The sequence below is a fragment of the Mirounga leonina genome, unplaced genomic scaffold, assembly GCF_011800145.1.
Source record: "Mirounga leonina isolate KUSES-001 unplaced genomic scaffold, KU_Mleo_1.0 Mir_114, whole genome shotgun sequence".
Taxonomy (NCBI): Eukaryota; Metazoa; Chordata; class Mammalia; order Carnivora; family Phocidae; genus Mirounga; species Mirounga leonina.
This window is the reverse complement of record NW_023270265.1, coordinates 24,947,941-24,968,582: the sequence shown is the minus strand read 5'-3', so window position 1 is coordinate 24,968,582 and position 20,642 is coordinate 24,947,941. Positions and strand designations below refer to the sequence as shown.

At 36.3% G+C, this 20,642-nt stretch overlaps 1 protein-coding gene across 3 annotated transcripts in view; it reads left to right on the top strand.

The window, feature by feature from the left end:
* Positions 1–20,642, top strand: part of HPSE2 (heparanase 2 (inactive)) — a 654,573-nt gene that overhangs the window by 408,692 nt on the left and 225,239 nt on the right. For 2 of the 3 annotated variants that reach the window (XM_035026830.1, XM_035026820.1), the window contains one exon: positions 12,547–12,718. In XM_035026830.1, coding sequence (XP_034882721.1) covers positions 12,547–12,718 — 172 coding nt within the window. Of the gene's footprint in view, positions 1–1,594; positions 1,769–12,546; positions 12,719–20,642 lie in introns of all 3 variants that reach the window. The other variant, XM_035026811.1, reaches the window with a different exon arrangement.

Here is a 20,642-nt window from a genome sequence, read left to right as displayed (position 1 = left end):
ATATATATATATACACATATATACACAATGGAATATTATGCAGCCATCAAAAAGAATGAAATCTTGCCATTTGCAATTACGTGGATGGGACTGGAGGGTGTTATGCTGAGCAAAATAAGTCAGAGAAAGAGAAGTATCATATGACCTCACTGATATGAGGAATTCTTAATCTCAGGAAACAAACTGAGGGTTGCTGGAGTGGTGGGGGGTGGGAGGGATGGGGTGGCTGGGTGATAGACATTGGGGAGGGTATGTGCTATGGTGAGCTCTGTGAAGTGTGCAAGACTGTTGAATCAGAGATTTGTACCTCTGAAGCAAATAATACATTATATGTTAAAAAAAAAAAAAAGAAGAAGATAGCAGGAGGGGAAGAATGAACGGGGGGATATCGGAGGGGGAGACAAACCATGAGAGAATATGGACTCTGAAAAACAAACTGAGGGTTCTAGAGGTAAGGGGTGGGGGAATGGGTTAGCCTGGTGATGAGTATTAAAGAGGGCACGTTCTGCATGGAACACTGGGTATTATACGCAAACAATGAATCATGGAACACTACATCAAAAACTAATGATATAATGTGTGGTGATTAATATAACATAATAATAAAAATAAAAAATAAAAGGACAAGTAAGATCTGGATATGTTTAAAAGAGGGAAAAGGGCATGCCAAATGAGGAGAATAATTAGAGCAAAGGCTGATGGAGCAGGGGATTCTATAATAAATAGAACTGGGTGACACCAACAAAGAACTCATAGACGACAATAGAGAGGCTTGAAGCTGGGGGAAAATTATGATTGAGTTTTAAAGTCCTGAACTAAGGAAGAAAACAGTTTTAAAAATCCACTAAGGTTTTGAGAGGTGAGTGAAACTGATGAAAGAGATTGGAAGAAAGATGAATCTGGACAGGCAAGCACAGAGATTGTTGTGATAATTCATGCAAGTGGAAATGAGAACTAGAACCAGAATGGTGACAATAGATGTGAAGGAATGGGATGGGTATGGGACACATGGTGAGTAGAGTTGATGGTATCAAGGATCAAAGTGACAATGAATATATTTACACTAATGGTGTTTCCATTCTCAGAAATATTAGAAATGTGGAATCGAGTAAATTTTTTTTTTTTGAAGTGCTGCTAGGCTGAGCTATTTTCCAAGACTTACCAGCCAGTCATCTCTCTTGGCCTTGCCTCCCAACACTATTCCTATCATTTCACAAAGGAATACAGACCCAGCAGTGTCAGATCATCTGATTTTTCAAGAGAAGCTAGAAATCGAACTACTTTGTCAATTTCCAAAGTAATTCCAAAGCAATTCCATTTTGTTGTGGTTGTTAACAAATAAAACATACTGTGGAATAGACTTGGTTGCTAATTTGCAACCTGTGTCTAGAATTCTGTGTGCTGCTTTCTAAAATCACTTCAAAATGTACCCTGAACCAAGAGGTAATATAATCCTTTTGAAGCCTCTCTGTATAATTCCTAGCAGGAATTAATTAGCAGGAAGCTCATAGAAAGGCTTTTTATAGTAGCTAATATTTTCCTTTTGTTGGAATGTTGATTTTAAAGTTACAAGCCTTTTTCTGCTTCTTCCCAGCCAGGTCTCTAGACAAACTTTATAATTTTGCTGATTGCTCTGGACTCCACCTGATATTTGCTCTAAATGCACTGCGTCGTAATCCCAATAACTCCTGGAACAGTTCTAGTGCCCTGAGTCTGTTGAAGTACAGTGCCAGCAAAAAGTACAACATTTCTTGGGAACTGGGAAATGGTAAGTAAGGCTGTTATTTCCTCTGAATTGACGAGATAAAAAATAAGTTGGCCTGGAACAGCCTCAGTTAGACCATCTGTAGGGTACTGGCCCAGAAAACACTTAGGATATTTGGCCACTGAATTGATCTTCTAAATAGGAAGAGACCAAATAGTGAAGTACAGTAGATTTAGTGAATCCATACCTGTTTCTTGGAACTGTGGATATCATTTGCTGTGTTGTTTCACTTCATATTAAGGACAACTCAAGAATCCGTTAAAAGAATACTATTGACCAAAGGATCTGAAGAGACATTTCTCCAAAGAAAAAATACAAAAGGCCAAAAAAAAAAAAAAAAAAAACCACATGAAAAGATGCTCAACATTCTTAGCCATCAGGGAAAAGCAAATCAAAACCACAATAAGATAGTATTTCACATCCACTAGGATGCCCATGATAAAAAAAGGAGAACAACGGTGCTGCCTGGGTGGCTCAGTCATTGAACATCTGCCTTCGGCTCAGGTCATGATCCCAGGGTCCTGGGATCGAGCCCTGCATCAGGCTCTCTGCTCTGCAGGAGGCCTGCTTCTCCCTCTCCCACTCCCCCTGCTTGTGTTCCCTCTCTGGCTGGGTCTCTCTCTGTCAAATAAATAAACAAAATCTTAAAAAAAAAAAAAAAAGGATAACAACTATTGGCAGGGATGTGGAGAAATCAGAACCTTCATACACTGCTGGTGGGAATGTAAAACGGTGTAGCCACTTTGGAATACAGTCAGGCAGTTCCTCAAAAAGTTAAATATAGAGTTCCTATATGACCTAGCAATTCTACTCCTACGTATATATTTAAGAGAAATGAAAACATATGTCCACAGAAAAATTTATACATGGTAGCATTATTCATAATAGCCAAAAAGTAGAAACAACCCAAATGTCCATCAACTGATAAATGGATAAATAAAATGTGGTATAGCCATATGATGGAATATTATTTGGTCACAAAAAAAGGAATGAATACATTCTACAACATAGATGAACCTTGAAAAGATTATGCTAAATGAAAAAAGCCAGACACATATTTATATAAAACGTCCAAAATAGGTAAATCTAAAGAGACAGTAGATTAGTGGTTGCCCAGAGCTAGGGGTGGGAGATATGCGAGGGAACTGCCAAAGGGCCTGAGGTTTCTTTGGGGGTGATAAAAATGTTCTAAAATTTGTTGTGGTGATGATTGCACAATGGTGTAAATATACTTAAAACCATTGAATTATATACATTAATTTGGTGAATTGTATAGATGTAAATTATATCTCAATACTGCTGTTACTAAAAAAAAAGTACTGTTTGTCTCTTCTATTTTAAAGGGCATACAGTGCATATTTTCTGCCACTGGTTGGTGACAAAAACCTTCAATTTTCCTCCTTAGGAGGTTTATTTGTTAATTGTCAACAATATTGTCATCCTATATTTACATAGTATTTAGTTTACATAGGAAGTCCAGATACTCTTCTATTTGGACCTTAAAGTGCTAAATGAAGAGCCTAATAAAGGAAATATTATGCAGGTGAGGAAATACATTGAAAAAGGTAAAGAGAATTTCTAAAGACAGCAGTAAACGCTAAATCTATGTCAGGAACTTGGGACTTCTAACAGAAAAGGAGGCACTTTTTTTTACTACCCTATGAGGTTTTTTTTTTAACGGTATTAAAACTAATGGCTTTCTTCACTTCCTTCAACTTTCATTCAACAAATACTTATTGACTGCCTAATATGTACAAAGGTACTATGCTTGTTTTGAGAGATATAAGAGTAAATAACAGATAAATATCCCTGCCTACATTCTAGTAGAGAAGATAGATAATAAATAGGATTGAAAACAATTCATCATTTTGTTCTCTCATACATTTTTGTCCTTTAGTAATTCAAATTGAAGTATTCAACTTGATCCTATTGTTTTCTAACAATGAATTAATGTACCCCTGCCTTCAGTCCCTCCTATCCTCCTCTCTCCCTTTCTCCTTTCCCCTTTCTCACCCTCTCACTCTCCCTTCCTTCCTCTTCATTTTGCAATTCAGTTATCAAATTTATATACTTGAACAAACATCTCTGAAGTCCAATTTTAGAACATTCCCATAACTCCAAAAAGAGCCCTCATGCCCATTTGCCATCAATCCCTGTAACCATGTCCTATCTCAGCAAACCCTAATCTGTTTCCTATCTATAGATTTGTCTTTTATGGACATTTCATATAATTGGATCATATAATAGTCTTTTGCATCTGACTTCTTTCACCTAGCATGTTTTTGAAGTTTATCCATATTGTAGCAAGTAAAAGTAGCTCATTCCTGAATAGTATTCCAGTGTATGGCTGTATATCCCATTTTGCTTTTCCATTTACCAGATAATGGACATCTGGATTGTTTCTGCTTTTGGGCTTTGATAAATAATGCTGCTATAAACTTTCACATATAAGTCTTTGTGTGGATATATGCTTTTATTTCTCCTAGGAACATACCTAGGAGGGGAGGAGGGTCGCTAATTCATATTGTAAGTTTATGTTTATTTTTTAACCACTGCCAAATATTTTCCTAAGTAGCTCTACCATTTTACATTTTCACTAGAAATGTATAAGGGTTTTAGTTTTTCTACATCTTTGGAAACACTTGTCAATGTCTGCCTGATTATAACCATTCTAGTGAGTTTGAAGTAGTATCTTAATACGGCTTTAATTAGCACTTCCCTAATGATAAATGATGTTGAGTGTCTTTTCATGTGCTTATCAGACATTCTTACATCTATTTTGGTGAAATGTCTACTCAAATCTTCTGCCCTTTTAATTGAGTTACTTTATTACTGAGTTGTAAAAGTTTTAAATATATTCTGAATACGAGGTCTTCATCAAATATATGATGTGCACATATTTTCCCTGGTCTGTAACTTCTCTTTATACTTTTTTTATGGCATCTTTTGAAGTACAGAAGTTTTGAATTTTGATAAAGTTCAATTTGTCAGTTTTTCATTTTATAGATCATACTTTTGGTATCATCTCTTTGCCTAACCCCAAACCACAAAGTGTTTTTGTTCTATATTCTAAAAGTTTTATAGTTTTTCTTTCACATTTAGGTATAAGATCCATTACAAGTTAATTTTGAGTATGTTAGGAAGCTAGAGTCTAAAAATTCATCTTTTGCATGTAGATATCAAGTTGTCCCAGCACTACTTAAAAGACTATTCTTTCCCTATTGTATTCTATTAACACTGTTGTCAAAAATCAACCAAAAGTGGATTTATTTCTCGACTCCTAATTCTGTTCCACTGAGCAGTATGTCTGTCCTTATACTAGCACTACATTGTCTCGATTACAATAGCTTTGTAATGAGTTTTGAAAATGGGAAGTATAAATCCTCCAACTTTGTTATTTTTAAAAAATTGTTTTGGCTGGGGTAACTGGGTGGCTCAGTCAGTTAAGCGGCTGCCTTCACCTCAGGCCCCAATCCCAGGGTCTTGGGATAGAGCCCTGCATCAGCCTCCTTGCTCAGCAGGGAGCCTGCTTCTCCCTCTCCCTCTGCCTCTCCCCCCAGCTTGTGTGCTCACAGTCTCTCTGTCTCGAATAAATAAATAAAATCTTTAAAAAATAATAAAATAAAATTGTTTTGGCTATCCTAGGTGCTTGCATTTCCACACAGCTTTTTAATTTCCTCAACAAAGCCTGCTGGAATTTTAATAGAGATAGCATTGAATCTATAGATCATTTTGCGGAGAATTGCCATCTTAAGAATACTGAGTATGTCCACGAACATACATTATCTCCCCATTTATTCAATTTTTAATTTCAGCAGTGTTTTGTAGTTTAGTGTACAAATTTTGCACTTTTTTGTGAAATTTAATCTTAAATATTTTTTTCTTTTTCATGCAATTATTAATGGAATTATTTTCTTAATTTCATTTATGTATTGTGCATTGCTGGTATTTAGAAATATGATTGATTTTATATATTGATCTTTTATCCTCCAGACTTGCTAAACGTGTTTTGTAGATTTTGTGTTTTTTCACCCCATGTGTGTGAGTTGTTTAGGGTTCTCTATATACAGGATATGTTGTCTGAGAATAAAGACTGTTTTACTTCTTTCTATCCAATTTAGATACTTTTTATTTCTTTCCTTGCCTGACTACACTGGCTAGAACCTCTAACACAAATGTTGAATGTAAGTGGCAAGAATACACATTCCTGCTTGTTCACAGTCTTAGGGGGAAAACATTAAATATTTCACTATTAAGTATGACATTTTACCATTAAGCATTCAGTATTACATCATTAAATATGTAGGTTTTTCTCAGGTACTATTTATCAGATTGAAGAATTTCCCTTCTATTCATAGTTGTTGAGAATATTTATCAGGAGTAAGTGTTGGATTTTGCCAAATGCCTCTTTTTTTGCACCTATTGAGATGATACTGTGTTTTTGGTCTTCCATTAATATGATATTTTACATTAGTTGGATTTTTGATATTAAATTAGTCTTGCATTCCTGGTATATATCCCCCTTGGCCATTGTATTGTAATACTTCTTATATATTACTGGATTCAGTCTGTAACTATTTTGTTGGGATTTTTGGATCTATATTTATGAGGAATTTTCTTTTCTTGTGATGTCTTTGTCTGACTTTGGTATCGGGGGAATATTGGCCTCATAAAATGAATTGAGAAGTGTTCCCTCTTCCTCCATTTTCTGGAAGAGTTTATGAAGGATTGGTTTGGTATTATTTCTTCCTCAAATATTTGTTAGAATTCACCAATTAATCCATCTAGGTCTGGGCTTTCTTTGTGGAAATATTCTTTTTTTTTTTTTTTTTAAAGATTTTATTTATTTATTTGAGACAGAGAGAATGAGAGACAGAGAGCATGAGAGGGAGGAGGGTCAGAGGGAGAAGCAGACTCCCTGCCGAGCAGAGAGCCTGATGCGGGACTCGATCCCGGGACTCCAGGATCATGACCTGAGCCGAAGGCAGTCGCTTAACCAACTGAGCCACCCAGGCGCCCTCTTTGTGGAATTATTCTTAATGATTAATTCAATGTCTTTTGTTGTTATAAGCCTATACAGATTTTCTATTTCTTTTTGAGTTGGTTTTAATAACTTGTATCTTTCTTGAAAATCTTTCATTTTATCTAAGTTGTCTAAATTAATGGCATAAAGTTGTTCATAGTAGTCCCTTATCTTCTTAATTACTGTGAGGTCCTTAGTGTTGTTCCTTCTTTCATTCCTAATTTCGGTAATCTGTGACTTCTTTCTTTTGTTTCTTGGTCAGTTTAGCTAATGGTATGTGTTTTGTTGATCTTTTCAAAGAACCAACTTTTGCTTTTATTGGTTTTCTCTATTTTTTAAATATCATTAATTTCCACTCTAATTTTTTTTATTTCATTCTTTCTTGCTTTGGGTTTAGTTTTCTCTTCTTTTTCTGCTTTTTTTTTTAAGTTAGAAGCTTAGGTTATTAATTTGAGATCTTTCTTCTTTTCTAATATAGGAGTCTTTTTTTTTTCTTCTAGACAACAAAAATTTAATTTCTCACTGTTCTGGAAGCCCAAAGTCTAGGATCAGCCGGTATCAGCAGATCTGGTTTCTTCTGAAGCTTCTCTTCTTAGTTTGCAGATGTCCAGCCTCTCACTATGTTCTCACATGGCCTTCTCTCTGTGCATCCCTACTGTCTCTTTGTGTCTCTACACTTTTTTAACACTTTTTTGGGGGGGGAGCAGTTTTAGGTTTACAGCAAAATTGAAAGAAAGGTAGACATTTCCCATATATTCCCTGCCTTGATACATGCATAGCCTACCCCACTGTCAGCATCCCCCACCACAATGGTGCATTTTTTACAATTGGTGAACCTACAATAATACATCATAATCACCCTATGTTTGTAATTTACATTATGGTTCACTTTAGTGTGAATATACTTTGGATTTGGATAAATGTACAATGACATATATCCAGCATTATGTTGTCATAAAAGTGTTTTTACTGTCCTAAAAATCCTCTATGATCCATCTGTTTATCCCTCCTTCCTGTCCCTGAACTTTGCCAACCATTACTCTTTTCACTCTGTCCCTAATTTTGTTTTTCCTAGAGTGTCAAATAGTTGGAATTATACAGTATGTGGCCTTTTCAGATTGGCTTCTTTTACTTAATGTTATGCATTTAAGGTTCTTCCATATCTTTTCATGGCTGTTACCTCATTTCTTTTTAGTGCTGAATAATATTCCATTGTGTAGATGTACCACAGTTCATTTATCCATTCATCTACAGAAGGACATATTCATTCTTCTAAGTTGTGGCAATTATGAATACAGCTGCTTTAAATTCATGTGTAGACAAAAGTGAAGATATAAAATTTCAACTCCTTTGCATAAATAACAAGGAGCACAATTGCTGCATCATATAGTAAGAATATATTTTGTTTTGTAAGAAACCACCAAACTCTTCCAAAGTGACCCTATCATTTTTCATTCCTGCCAGCAATAAATGAGCATTCCTGTTTCTCCACATTCTACCTAGTGTTTAGTGCTGTCAGTGTTAACAAATTTTGACCATTCAAATAGGCATGCAGTGGTATTTAATTGTTGTTTTTTTTAATTATTTTTTTTTATTTTAAGATTTTTAAAAATTTATTTACTTGAGAGAGAGAGAGCGAGCAAGCAAGACAGAGAGCATGAGCAGGGGGGAGGGGCAAAGGGAGAAGCAGACTGCTCTCTGAGCAGGGAGCCCAGTGTGAGACTCAGTCCCAGGACCTGGGCATCATGATCTGAGCTGAAGGCAGATGGCCGACCATCTGAGCCACCCAGGTGCCCTTAATTGTGTTTTAATTTGCCTTTCCCTGATGACATATATGGAACATATTTTCATTTTGCTTATCTTTTCATATTTTTATTTGCCATCAGTGTATCTTCTTTGGTGAGGTGTCTATTGAAGACTTTGTCCCATTTTTAAATCAGGTGGTTTGTTTCTAAACTTTAAGAGTTCTTTGTATATTTTGGATAACAGTCGTTTATCAGATGTGTCTTTTGCAAGTATTTTCTCCCAGTTTGTGGCTTGTCTTCTCATTCTCATAACATTGTGTTTTGCAGAGCAAATGTTTTTAATTTTAATGAAGTACAGCTCATCAATTATTTCTTTCATGGATTGTGCCATTGGTGTCATCCCATATGTTTTTACACATTATATTTTCATTTTCATTAAAAATATTTTCTAATTCCCCTTGTGATTTCTTCTTTGATTCATGGATTATTTGTTTAACTTCCAAATATTTACAGATTTCTCAAATTTCTTTCTGTTGAATTCTATTTTAATTCTGTTGTGGTCAGGGCACATACATTATATGATTTAATCCTTTTAAATAGATGAGACTTGTTTTATAGCTTACCATATGGTCTGTCCTGAAGGACGTTCTATATGCACTAAAAAAATGAGTATCCTACTGTTGTTGGGTGGAGTACTGTACAGATATCAATCAGGTCAAGTTGGCTGATAGTGTTATTCATGTTTTCTGTATCAGTGCTAATTTTCTGTCTGGTTGTTCTAATGATTACTGAGAATGTGGTATTGAAGTCTCCTATTATTGCTGGCTTTTCTATTTTTGTCTTTAATTTTGCTTCATGTATTTTGGTATTCTGTTGTTGGTATGTCTATGTTTGTAATTGTTATATCTTCCCAACAAATTGACCCTTTTATCATTATAAAATGCCCCACATTATCTCTAGTAACATTGTTGTCTTAAACATTGTTGTCTTAAAAAGTCTATTTTGTCTGATATTAGTATAGTCATTCCAGCTCTCTTATGGTTACTGTTTGCCTGGCATATCTTCTTCACCCTTTTACTTTCAACCTATTTGTATCTTTTAGTTTAAAGTCTGTCTCTTTAGTTGGATCTTAGATTTTTATTCAACCTGACAATTTCTGCTTTTAACTGGAGTGTTCAATCCATTTACATTTAATGTAATTGTTGATATGGTTGAATTTATATCTGCCATCTTGCTATTTTCCATTTATTTCATTTTTTTGTTCCTCTGTTTCTCCTGTACTACTTTTTTATGCAGAAGAGATATTGTCTAAGGTATTACTTTAATTTCTTTGTTTTTATTTTGTTTTACTTATTTTCATAGTAGTTTCTTATTGTAATACACAGGAACTCATTACAATCTACTTTAGAATAATACTAACTTAATTCCAAGTAACTATAGAAACTTTGCTCCGATAGAACTCAATTTTCCCCTCCTTCATGCCATTATTATTCTAAACATTACGTTTTCATATGTCATAAGCCCGACAATACAGTTTTGTAATTTTTGTTTTATGTAACTGTTATTTAAATTAGTTAAGAAAAGAGTAATGAATATTTTCAACTGTCTTTTATATTTACCTATGCAACTGCCGTTACTGGTGTTCTCTATTTCTTTGAGCCATTTTGAGTCACCATCTGGTGTCATTTCCTTTCAAACTGAAAGACTTCATTTCTCATTCCTTGTAAGGCAGATTTTCTCACAACAAATTCTTTCCTTTGTTTTTCTGGTTAAGGTTTAAATTTTGCTTTCGGTTTTGAAGGATAGATTGCTACATATAGAATTCTTGGCTGACATTTTTTTTATTTAGCATTTTGAATATGTCCTCCTATAGTCTTCTGGCCTGCATTATTTCTGGTAAAAATTCAGCTGATAATTCCTTGTGTTCCTCTGTATGTGAAAATCATTTCAGTTCCAAAATTTCCATTTGATAATTTTTTATAATTTCTGTCTCTTCATTTATATTTGATTGGTCAATACAATCATACTTTAATTTTTTATTGTTCCTGTTCTCTCTTTGAACATATTTATAATAGTAGTTTTGAATTCCTTGCCCATGAAGTCTAACATTTGGGTCCCTTAGGAGAAAGTTTCTGTTGACTGCTTTTTTACTTGCTTATGGGTCACACTATCCTATTTCTTTGCACGTTGTAATTTTTGTTGTTGTTGAAAATTTACATTTTAGGTAATATGTTGGAACAACTCTGGATTCTGAATCCTCCATCCCAGAGGCTGTTTTTTTTTTTGTTTGTTTCTTTTTTGTTTGTTTGTTTAGTGACTTATATGGAATAATTCTGTAGAGTCTGTCTCTCTTGCATTGTGTAGATGCTGATATATCTTAAGTTTTTCTATTTTTTAATCATTTCTTAAGGCCAGCTTCCTAGAGGTTGTCCCTGAGTCAGCATAGCTTAATGTTAGACAATGATTGATTAGAGGCTGTGCTTACTTTGCACCAGTAAGGCTTCCATCCTTTGCCAGTGGATCTGTGTGTGAGTTGGAGAACAGATTCCAAATTTAAACAGTTTATAATTCTTACTGGCTTTTCTTTTCTGGCATGCCTTCTCATTGTCTCCTTTATAAATGTGCTAGGTTTCACATTCATCTATGAGTACATGGATAGTTAGTGCCCTCTCCAGTCTCTCCTGAGCATGCACAGCCTTCCAGACGACAAGGGGTATGCATTTAAATTACAGATCTGCAAGAATGGGGCTTTCCATCTGAGAGTGGAGTAGCTGAGTTACTTATATTTAATTAGTGGGTCTGGTCACATATGGAGATATGGTCCTGCATGTGCTGGACATTTTACATTGAGGAAACCATGTAGAATATAGTGAAGGGAGTAACATTAACTCCACATAAACTATTTTTAAGTCAGGAGACACAGTAGTGAAAGCGTGTCGTATGTGTGAGCTTATCAAGGCCCACTGTGTCTGTCTTATTCCACAAATCTCCTTGTAAAATTTCTTGCAGGTCTGCTGGTCAATTTCTTGACACTACAAAACCTCAAGGTAGCCAAGGTATCTGCCCTACCTGGAGCATGTGCTTAATTCCAAATCAAGTTAGCTCCCTCCAGCAGTGGAGTTGCTGGTTTTTAGGACTTTCCTTGCCCTTTTAGAACTACCAAGTTAATAGAAACTGAGGGAGGGTGTTGTGCTCTAAATTATTTCACCCAGCCACTTTGTTATTAAACATTAAGATTTTTCTTTTTGATACAATGGCCATCTTTATAAAACTTTCCTTTCTTACCATTTGTATCAGTTTCCTAAGCCTGTTCCTAACAAATTACCATAAGCTCAGTAGTATAAAACAACAGAAATGTATTCTCTCACAGTTCAGGGAACCAGAAGCCTGAAATCAGAGCATTGCCAGTGTTGATTCTTTCTGGAGGCTCTGAGGGAGGATCTATTCCATGCCTCTTTCTCAGCTTTTAGTAGCTGCTGCCAGCAATCCTTGGCATAGCAGCATTCTTCCAATCTTTGCCTCTGTCGACACATGGTCCTCTTCCCAGTGTGTCTGTGTACCTGAATCTCCCTCTCCGTTCATTTTTTTTATAAAGACACCAGGCACTGAATTTAGGGCACACCCTAATCTCATATGACCTCATCTTAACTATATCTTCAAAGACTCTATTTCCAAATAAGGTCACATTCTGAAGTTACAGGTAGACATGAACTTTGGGAGACACTATTCAGCCCAGTAGACCATTGATTATGAAGTATCACCCAAAAATCAGCATGGTCTCTCTCTTGTGGATTAGGTGATCTTATGTGAAGATTAGTTTGAAAATGAGTAGAATGCTAAAATGGCCCTTAACTTTTTGTTATGATGGTTCCTCATGTTAAACTAGCTTACACTCTCTTTTTGGTTATTTTATTCACATTGTTAAGAAAAAGGCAGAAAGATCTGTGGACAGGAAAGGGTTGGCAGAGCCTTACCCTTCTCAACTCTGACTTGCATGTCTGCTTTTAATCTAGAGCCAAATAACTATCGAACCATGCATGGCCGGGCGGTAAATGGCAGCCAGTTGGGAAAGGATTACATCCAGCTGAAGAGCCTGTTGCAACCCATCCGGATTTACTCCAGAGCCAGCTTGTATGGCCCTAATATTGGGAGACCCAGGAAGAACGTCATCGCCCTCCTAGATGGGTAGGTCATATTTTTTAGCAGTTCTTATAAGACTCTTCATAAATGTAATGAATTAATGTATTTATATTTTTCCTGGTTATTTGTGGTCTTAAGAAGGATGGAGAGACTTTTCTTTTTCTTTTTTCTTTTTTTTAAAGATTTTATTTATTTATTTGAGAGAGAGAGAATGAGAGACAGAGAGCATGAGAGGGAGGAGGGTCAGAGGGAGAAGCAGACTCCCCACCAAGCAGGGAGCCCGATGCGGGACTCGATCCCAGGACTCCAGGATCATGACCTGAGCCGAAGGCAGTCGCCCAACCAACTGAGCCACCCAGGCGCCCAGGATGGAGAGACTTTTCATAGTGACTTCCCCAGTTCTAAATCAGTGATTCTCCATCAAGCAGCAGAAGAGCTTTGCATCTCTCCAGGCACTCCATAGTCAGCAGAAGGTGGTGAAATTGGGGAAGGATATCACAATCTCCTGGGCATGTTGGAAGGGATTACATTGTTTTAAAAAGCACATTTAATATTATAGCATTTCATCACATTTTATATTTTTTAAAAGTCAAAATATTGTTACTCTATTCTTATGACCACTTCTAGAAAGTAAAGCTTGACAAAACCCTGGCCAGTATAGCTGGATTAAAAAGTTGAGAAACACTACTGCTACTTGTAGATTAAAGCATTAGAGTTATTACCACATTTAATCAGTTTTGACTGAATCTAATAATCTTTTTTAAGCACTTGGTATGGATGAGGCACTATGTTAAATAGTGTTGGTAGGCCAGCCCAGATTGAATCCATGCAGGTTAGATTCAGTTATACAGAGTCAGAAGGAATGTCTGAGGGAATGGTATGAGGAAGGCTGAAGCTATATGTTGATCCAAGACCTGAAGTGGAGATGTGACTGGAGCAGAAAGGGTGGGAACTATGAAGTTGGAGAATCAGGAGTTCCCTGGGAGCACAGAGTATGCACCAAGACACACCTGTCATGTGCAATCCTGTCATACTCTGGAATAGGTATGGTTATTCCTGGAAATTGAAAGATGAGTAAGACATTTTCCAGTGAGGTATACATTCCAAATGAGGTTAGATAAATATTGATTATCAGAGGAGAGAAACTTTTGGCCAACCTCCAAGATGGCCCTTGTGGCTTGATGGCTCTTATAACTCTGTCCTCCCTTTTAGGGTGGCTTAGTCTTGATCTAAGGTAATGAACATAGCAGACATCACTGAAGGTTTGGGAAGGCACATGGATCTGCACTGTAACAACATTAACTACCCAAAATTTAATTTTAGACATTTTCCTTTTTACAAAGAATTCCTAAGCCCTTAGTTCAGCTCCTGTCTTTTCCCCACCCTTTTCTTTTCTCCCCATTTCTTTTAGGAGCAACTTTCCCTTTTTTTTACACAGCAATTTCATGACCTTGGTCCCTACCCACAAATGCAGCTCTTGGTTTCCTTTTGCATGCTTTAACTGAACTTTGAAATTACTCGTGTGTGTGTGTGTGTGTGTGTGTGTGATGGAGATGGAGAGATTGATTTCATTTTATGTGTTACAATTAAGGGATAAGAACCACATGTATAGAACTTTATTCATAATTCATAATACATAATAAAGCAAGGCCAATAACTATCATTTTAATCCATGTAGCTATTCTTTTGGATTGTCCTTTTTCTTTAATGGTTTGATCAGTGTATTTTCATGGAACTGACAATGCCCTCTCAGTAACATGACCTACAGGGTCAATCATTCATTCACCCTGCAAATGTTTCTTGAGTAACTGCAATGTTCTGGGTATTACATTAAGAACTAGGAATATAATAATAAACAAAAACAGATACTTTCTCTGCCCTCATGGAGCATACAATATGGTAGGGGAGATGTAAACATTAATTAACTGATCTTAAAACTAAGACAATACCAAGGAAAGGTACATGGTGCTATGAATGACCATAAGGGGTGGGATTTGATTGAGTTAGAAGGTCATGGAGTATGGATGGAGTCCACTTCCCCATACATCCAAAAATTAATAGGACTCAAGAGATTAGAGAAAATCACTTATGGAAAGGAAAGGTACAGATGAGCACTTTTAAAAATTTTATGTGCCAGAAAGAAGTGGAGATATATCTTTCTTAATGTGTATGTACTAAATATACAGTGAATTATAACTTGAAACACATAAACATTCCCAGCAACTCAACCAACAATAACAAAAATGTCAGCACTCTAAATTACCAACTCCGTAGTCTTTTCCAATACTCCTGGTAATACAGATATCATTTTACATAGTTATGATCATTCTATATGCATCATTTTGAGTTCTGCATTTTTTACTCATTGCTTTATATTGCCCTTTTTTATTTCTACATAGTTCTCATATTTGTCATTCTTAATAGCAATAAAATACCCCATTGCATTAATGTACCAAAGTCTGCTTAAACATTCCCTCACTGTTGGGCATTTGGGCTGTTTCCAGTTTTTGTCTGTAATATATAGCACAGCTATAAACATCTTTATACAAATAGGTTTTTTATTTCTTTTGAATTATATCCTTGGGCTATATTCCAAAAAGTTGTGTTTCTGGGTCAAAGAACATGATAATTTTTATGGCTTTTATATTTGTTGCCAAATTTCTTTTCAGAACGACTTCACCAGGTTGTAGGGCAGCAATGTATTAGTATACCTTTTCCCCCAGTACCCCACAGTGGTGATTATATTTTTATTAATTTACTCTATTTTAATTAATGCAAGACTGTGCCTCATGGATGTTTAAATTTGAATTCTGTTAACTATGAAGGGAACTGAACATTTTCTAAAACCTTATGTTGTCTCCTTTCTCCCATCCCAGGTTTGGTTAATGACACTATAACCATTTTGCCTGAGGTACAGACCAGGAGGCCATTTTACTTTCATTCCTCTCCTTTGTTCACATAGTCCATTAGTTCGTTATTAAGTTCTGTTATTTCTGACTTCTTAGTATCACTCACATCCCATCTTCTTTTCATTTTTATTTTAAACCTTTCTTCCTCCTGGATGGTTTCTCTATATCTAGTCTCAGACTCTAATAATTTCTCCATATAGATTTTCTGAGTAGTTTTTTTTTTTTTTTAAAGATTTTATTTATTTATTTGACAGAGAGAGACACAGCGAGAGAGGGAACACAAGCAGGGGGAGAGGGAGAGGGAGAAGCAGGCTTCCCGCTGAGCAGGGAGCCCGATGCGGGGCTCGATCCCAGGACCCTGGGATCATGACCTGAGCCGAAGGCAGACGCTTAACAACTGAGCCACCCAGGCACCCCAAGATTTTCTGAGTAGTTTTTTTAAAAAATACAACATGTGGTCAAATCACTCTTGCTTGAAGTCCAAATGCTTTCATGTGCACCCCTGGCCTGTAGGGTCCAGTACCTGCCTCACTTTGCAGCTAGTAATCAGCTATACCCCTGTGCACCACCTGCCCTTAGCTACATCAAAGTATATGTAAATTTTGGAAGACACTATACACTTTTTACCTTTGCCCCTTTTTAGTTTGTGTCATTTTCTTTGGAATATCACTCTCCTCTCATTTTTCCTCTTTTCAACAAGTCTTCTCTGACATCCTCAGGCAAGATTTTTTATCACCTCCTCTGTCCTTATTAATAGCATTTTGTTTATTTTTTTCTCTAGCACTTATCAAATTGATGATAAATTATTTATTTACATATCTGCCTTCCCTGATAGACTGTGACCTGGGACCAGGACCTAGTCTATGTCTTATTCATTTAGAATATAGTAGGTGTCTTATAAATGCTTATTGAATGAATACGGTCTTATTCAACCGATGGTTCTAAATTCATCTGATCTGAAAACAGTATGCACAAATGTGATTGTGAAGCATTGTAAATCATTGTATAGTGATTTAAATAAATTATAGTGATTTATATAAATCATAATGATTAGCTTTAGTTTCAGAGAACCAATTTTAAGCTTTTTTACTTAGGTAGTTACAGGACTAAACAGAATTATCTTCCCAATTAGGATATAACTCCACTAGGACAGAGATAGAATCTTCATGTTTATTCCTTCAGGACTAGCATATGGGAAGTACTTAATAAAATGCTTGTTTTATTATTTTCATTTCCTTATTTGTGAACTGGCCATTTTTAGTCAGTGATTTTTTTTCTTAAAGATTTTATTTATTTATTTGTCAGAGAGAGAGAGAGCACACAAGTAGAGAGAGAAGCAGGCTTCCCACAGAGCAGGGAGCCCAATGTGAGATTCGATCCTAGGACCCTGGGATCACAACCTGAGCTGAAGGCAGACGCTTAACCAACTGAACCACCCAGGCATCCCTAGTCAGTGATTTTTTATCTAGAAGGGTAAGAATTGTTTTTTAGGGTTATATCAGTTTTCTGTTTTTCTTTTGTAAACTTTTATGCATCATCTACATAATGACAATTTTATCTTAATCTATTGCTTTTCTTATTACTTTGAAACATATTGTTTCCGAAGTTCATTTTTATTATAATTGTTCTTGTCTGCTTTCTTGTTGATAGCCTTTTCTGCTTCTTCCCTTACACATTTAGGATAAAGTTACTATTTCATTTCCATCTAGGCTTCCTAATGTTTTAATTTTCAGTGTTAGGCTCTCTTAACTTATTTGGAGTGTATTGCTGGATCTGCTGTAGAGTAAGGAGCTAATCTATTCTGTTGCCGAAGTGGCAGTGTCAAGAAAAGCAGATACTCACTGCAAGTGTGTTTCTTGGAGCTTTTCTGAGGCCTTCACATCCCTAGTGAGATGACGACTAAATTTCCTCTCAGCAAATATTTATTGAACACCTATTTTGTATTTGGGTAGAGAAAAGAAAGTTCTAGGTAGAAGTTCTAGGCCATGTTTGTCAATGTCCTGAATCAGAAGTAAGGGTAAGGCATTTGAGGAATAGAGAGATGGGCAGTATAGTGAGCCAGAGGAGAATGGCAGAAAGTGAGAACACAGATAGGCCAGAACAGGGTCACTACTGGACTTTGTATACCATGGTAAAGAAGTTGTATATTTTATTCTCTAAGCAATGGAAAACCATTACAGAGTTTTTGTAAGAGCAGTGACATACCCTAGAGTCTACCCTATTCTCTGTGCCAAATAGATTTCAAGGTACAAAAGTAAGGGCTCAAAAGAGCTCAGTAAGAATACCGTTTCATTACAAGATGATGGTAGATTGGGTTAAGGTAATGGCAGAAGAGATAGAAGTTAGGGTATATATGGTTTATTGATGGATAGCTCAGCCAAGTGGGGCGAGAGAATTAATAAAGGATGACTTCCTCCTTTGGGACAGCTAGCATCTCTCTTTCAAGGGCATCACGTGCAGAAAAGGGAGCTTTTCAGAAGGAAGTAACAGCAAGATGAACACACATTCATGTTCAGGGAATACAATCCCTGGGGTAACAAAAGACGGCTTTGAAACATACTGGGTGTGCTTCAAGTTCAGGATGTGCTCTGAGCACAAGCTCCCCTCCCTCGGAACCACCATCCCAGCTCCCATTAAAGACTGAGAAGGAATGAATCCACAGTAACAAACACACAAAAGGGGATCATAGCAGATGAGAGACTTTGCAGATTTCCATAAAACGGGTGGAAGGCTGTTGACAGATCAAGCAGAGTGAGGAAGTGGCAACCCAGAGAACATAGGCTCTGGGAAAATGCAGCCAGTCCACCTAGCAGATAGCCTCAGAGTCAGGAAGGGTTGGGGCGAGACAGGGAGACCGAGCCAAGGGGTTTATATAAAAGTCTGTCTGCAGTGAAACTACACTTACAGCTCAGCTCTTCCCTCCATCATTTTAAGTCCTCTACACTGCCCATACAGAGTAAAGATAGCTCAATCTATTATCTCTGAGCAAATCCCAACCCAAGATTTAGGAGCCTTCACCAAAGAAATTGAAGGGATTGCCTAGGGATAAACTGGTTGCTAAAATGGACTTGTTCCTGCAGAGTAAAACACTGAGATAAAGCACTGCCAGATACCCTAGCCCAAAGGCTGTCTGTGCACTACCTTACTCCCTCTCTAAAGCGAAGTGTGTTGGTGAAGAAGCTCTGCCAACAAAATAGAGATCCTAGAGCAAGGAAGGACTTATCTAAAAAGCCTAAATATTGAACAGCTGAGAAAATTCTGTACCTGCTACCTAGAAGAATCTACTTATCCCCAATTTTAAAATATGAATAGATAGCCAAAGATCACAAGACATACGAAGGAAACCAGTAGCATGAAAGAGAAAACCCGAGATAAATAAATAAATAAATTGACCCAGGAAGAATTATAGTTCAAGACCAGAATTTTAAAAATAGGGCTCCTGGGTGGCTCAGTCTGTTGAGCATCTGCCTTCGGCTCAGGTCGTGATCTCGGGGTCCTGGGATCAAGTCCTGAGTCAGGCTCTCTGTTCAGCAGGGAGTCTGCTTCTCCCTCTCCTCCTCCTTTGTGCTCGCTCTCTCAAATAAATAAATAAAATCTTTAAAAAAAAAGAATTTTAAAAATAAAAATTTGAAATTAGTATCCTTATGAAGATATAGGAAGATATTGTACTTGCAGAATAAAAACACATTTCTATGAAAAAAAAAGGTACAAAGAGAACAAAAAGATATTTTTTGAGACTAAACTTATAATTGCTGAAATTAAGTCTAGTAAAGGTTAGACACTGATTTCTTAGGTATAGCACTAAAAACATAAGTGATAAAAGAAAACATTGATTAATTGTACCTCATCAAAATTAAGAAGTTTTGTGTATCAAATGATACCATCAAGAATGTGAAAATACAGGGCGCCTGGGTGGCTCAGACGGTTAAGCGTCTGCCTTCGGCTCAGGTCATGATCCCAGGGTCCTGGAATCGAGTCCCGCATCGGGCTCTCTGCTCCTTGGGAGCCTGCTTCTCCCTCTGCCTCTCTCTCTCTGTCTCTCATGAATAAATAAATAAAATCTTTAAAAAAAAAAAAAAGAATGTGAAAATACAGAATGGGAGAAAATGTTTGCAAGTCATGTAACTGATAAGTGACTTGTATCCAAGATATATATAAAGAACTCTTACAAATTAACAATAAAAAGGCAGATAGCCTATTTTAAAATTGAGCAAAAGGAACTTGAAATGGCATTTCTCCAATGAAGATATGCAAATAGCCAGTAAGCACAAGAATGGATGCCTAGTATCATTAGTCATTAAGGAAATGCAAATCGAAATCACAATGAGTTACCACTTCATATCCATTTGGATGGTCAAAATAAAAAAAATATGCAAGAATAAATATTGGAGAAAGTAAAAAGAATACATATTGGAGAAGATGTGGAGAAACTGGAACTTTCATACACTGCTGGTGGGAATGTAATATGGTGCAACTGCTTCAGAAAACAGTCTGGCAATTACTCAAAAAAGGTTAAACACAGAGTTACCATTATGACTCAGCAATTCCACTCTGAGGTATATACCCAAGAGAAATGAAAATGTATGTCCATAAAAACATGTGTACAAATATTCATAGTGGGTGGCTGATGAATATCCGTGGCTGATGAATGGATAAATAAAAAGTGGTATATCCATAAATTGGAATATTATTTGACAATAAAAAGAAATGAAATACCAGTACAGGTTACAACATGGATAAAGCTCGAAAACATTATGCTAACTGAAAGAAGCCAGTCACAAAAGGCCCCACATTGTATGATTTCCTTTATATGAAATTAACAGAATAGATAATCTATAGAGACAAAAAGTAGATTAGTGGTTGGTTAGGGCTGGTGGAGATTGTGGGGAAATGGAGAGTGACTGCTCATAGGTACAGGGTTTCTTTTTGAAATTAAATATTCTAGAATTAGATTGTGTTGTGCTTCCACAACTCTATAAATAACTATTGAGTTGTACACTTAAAGTGTACATTTAAATAAATTTGTATTGAATCATATCTCCAAAAAGCTCTTAAAAGAA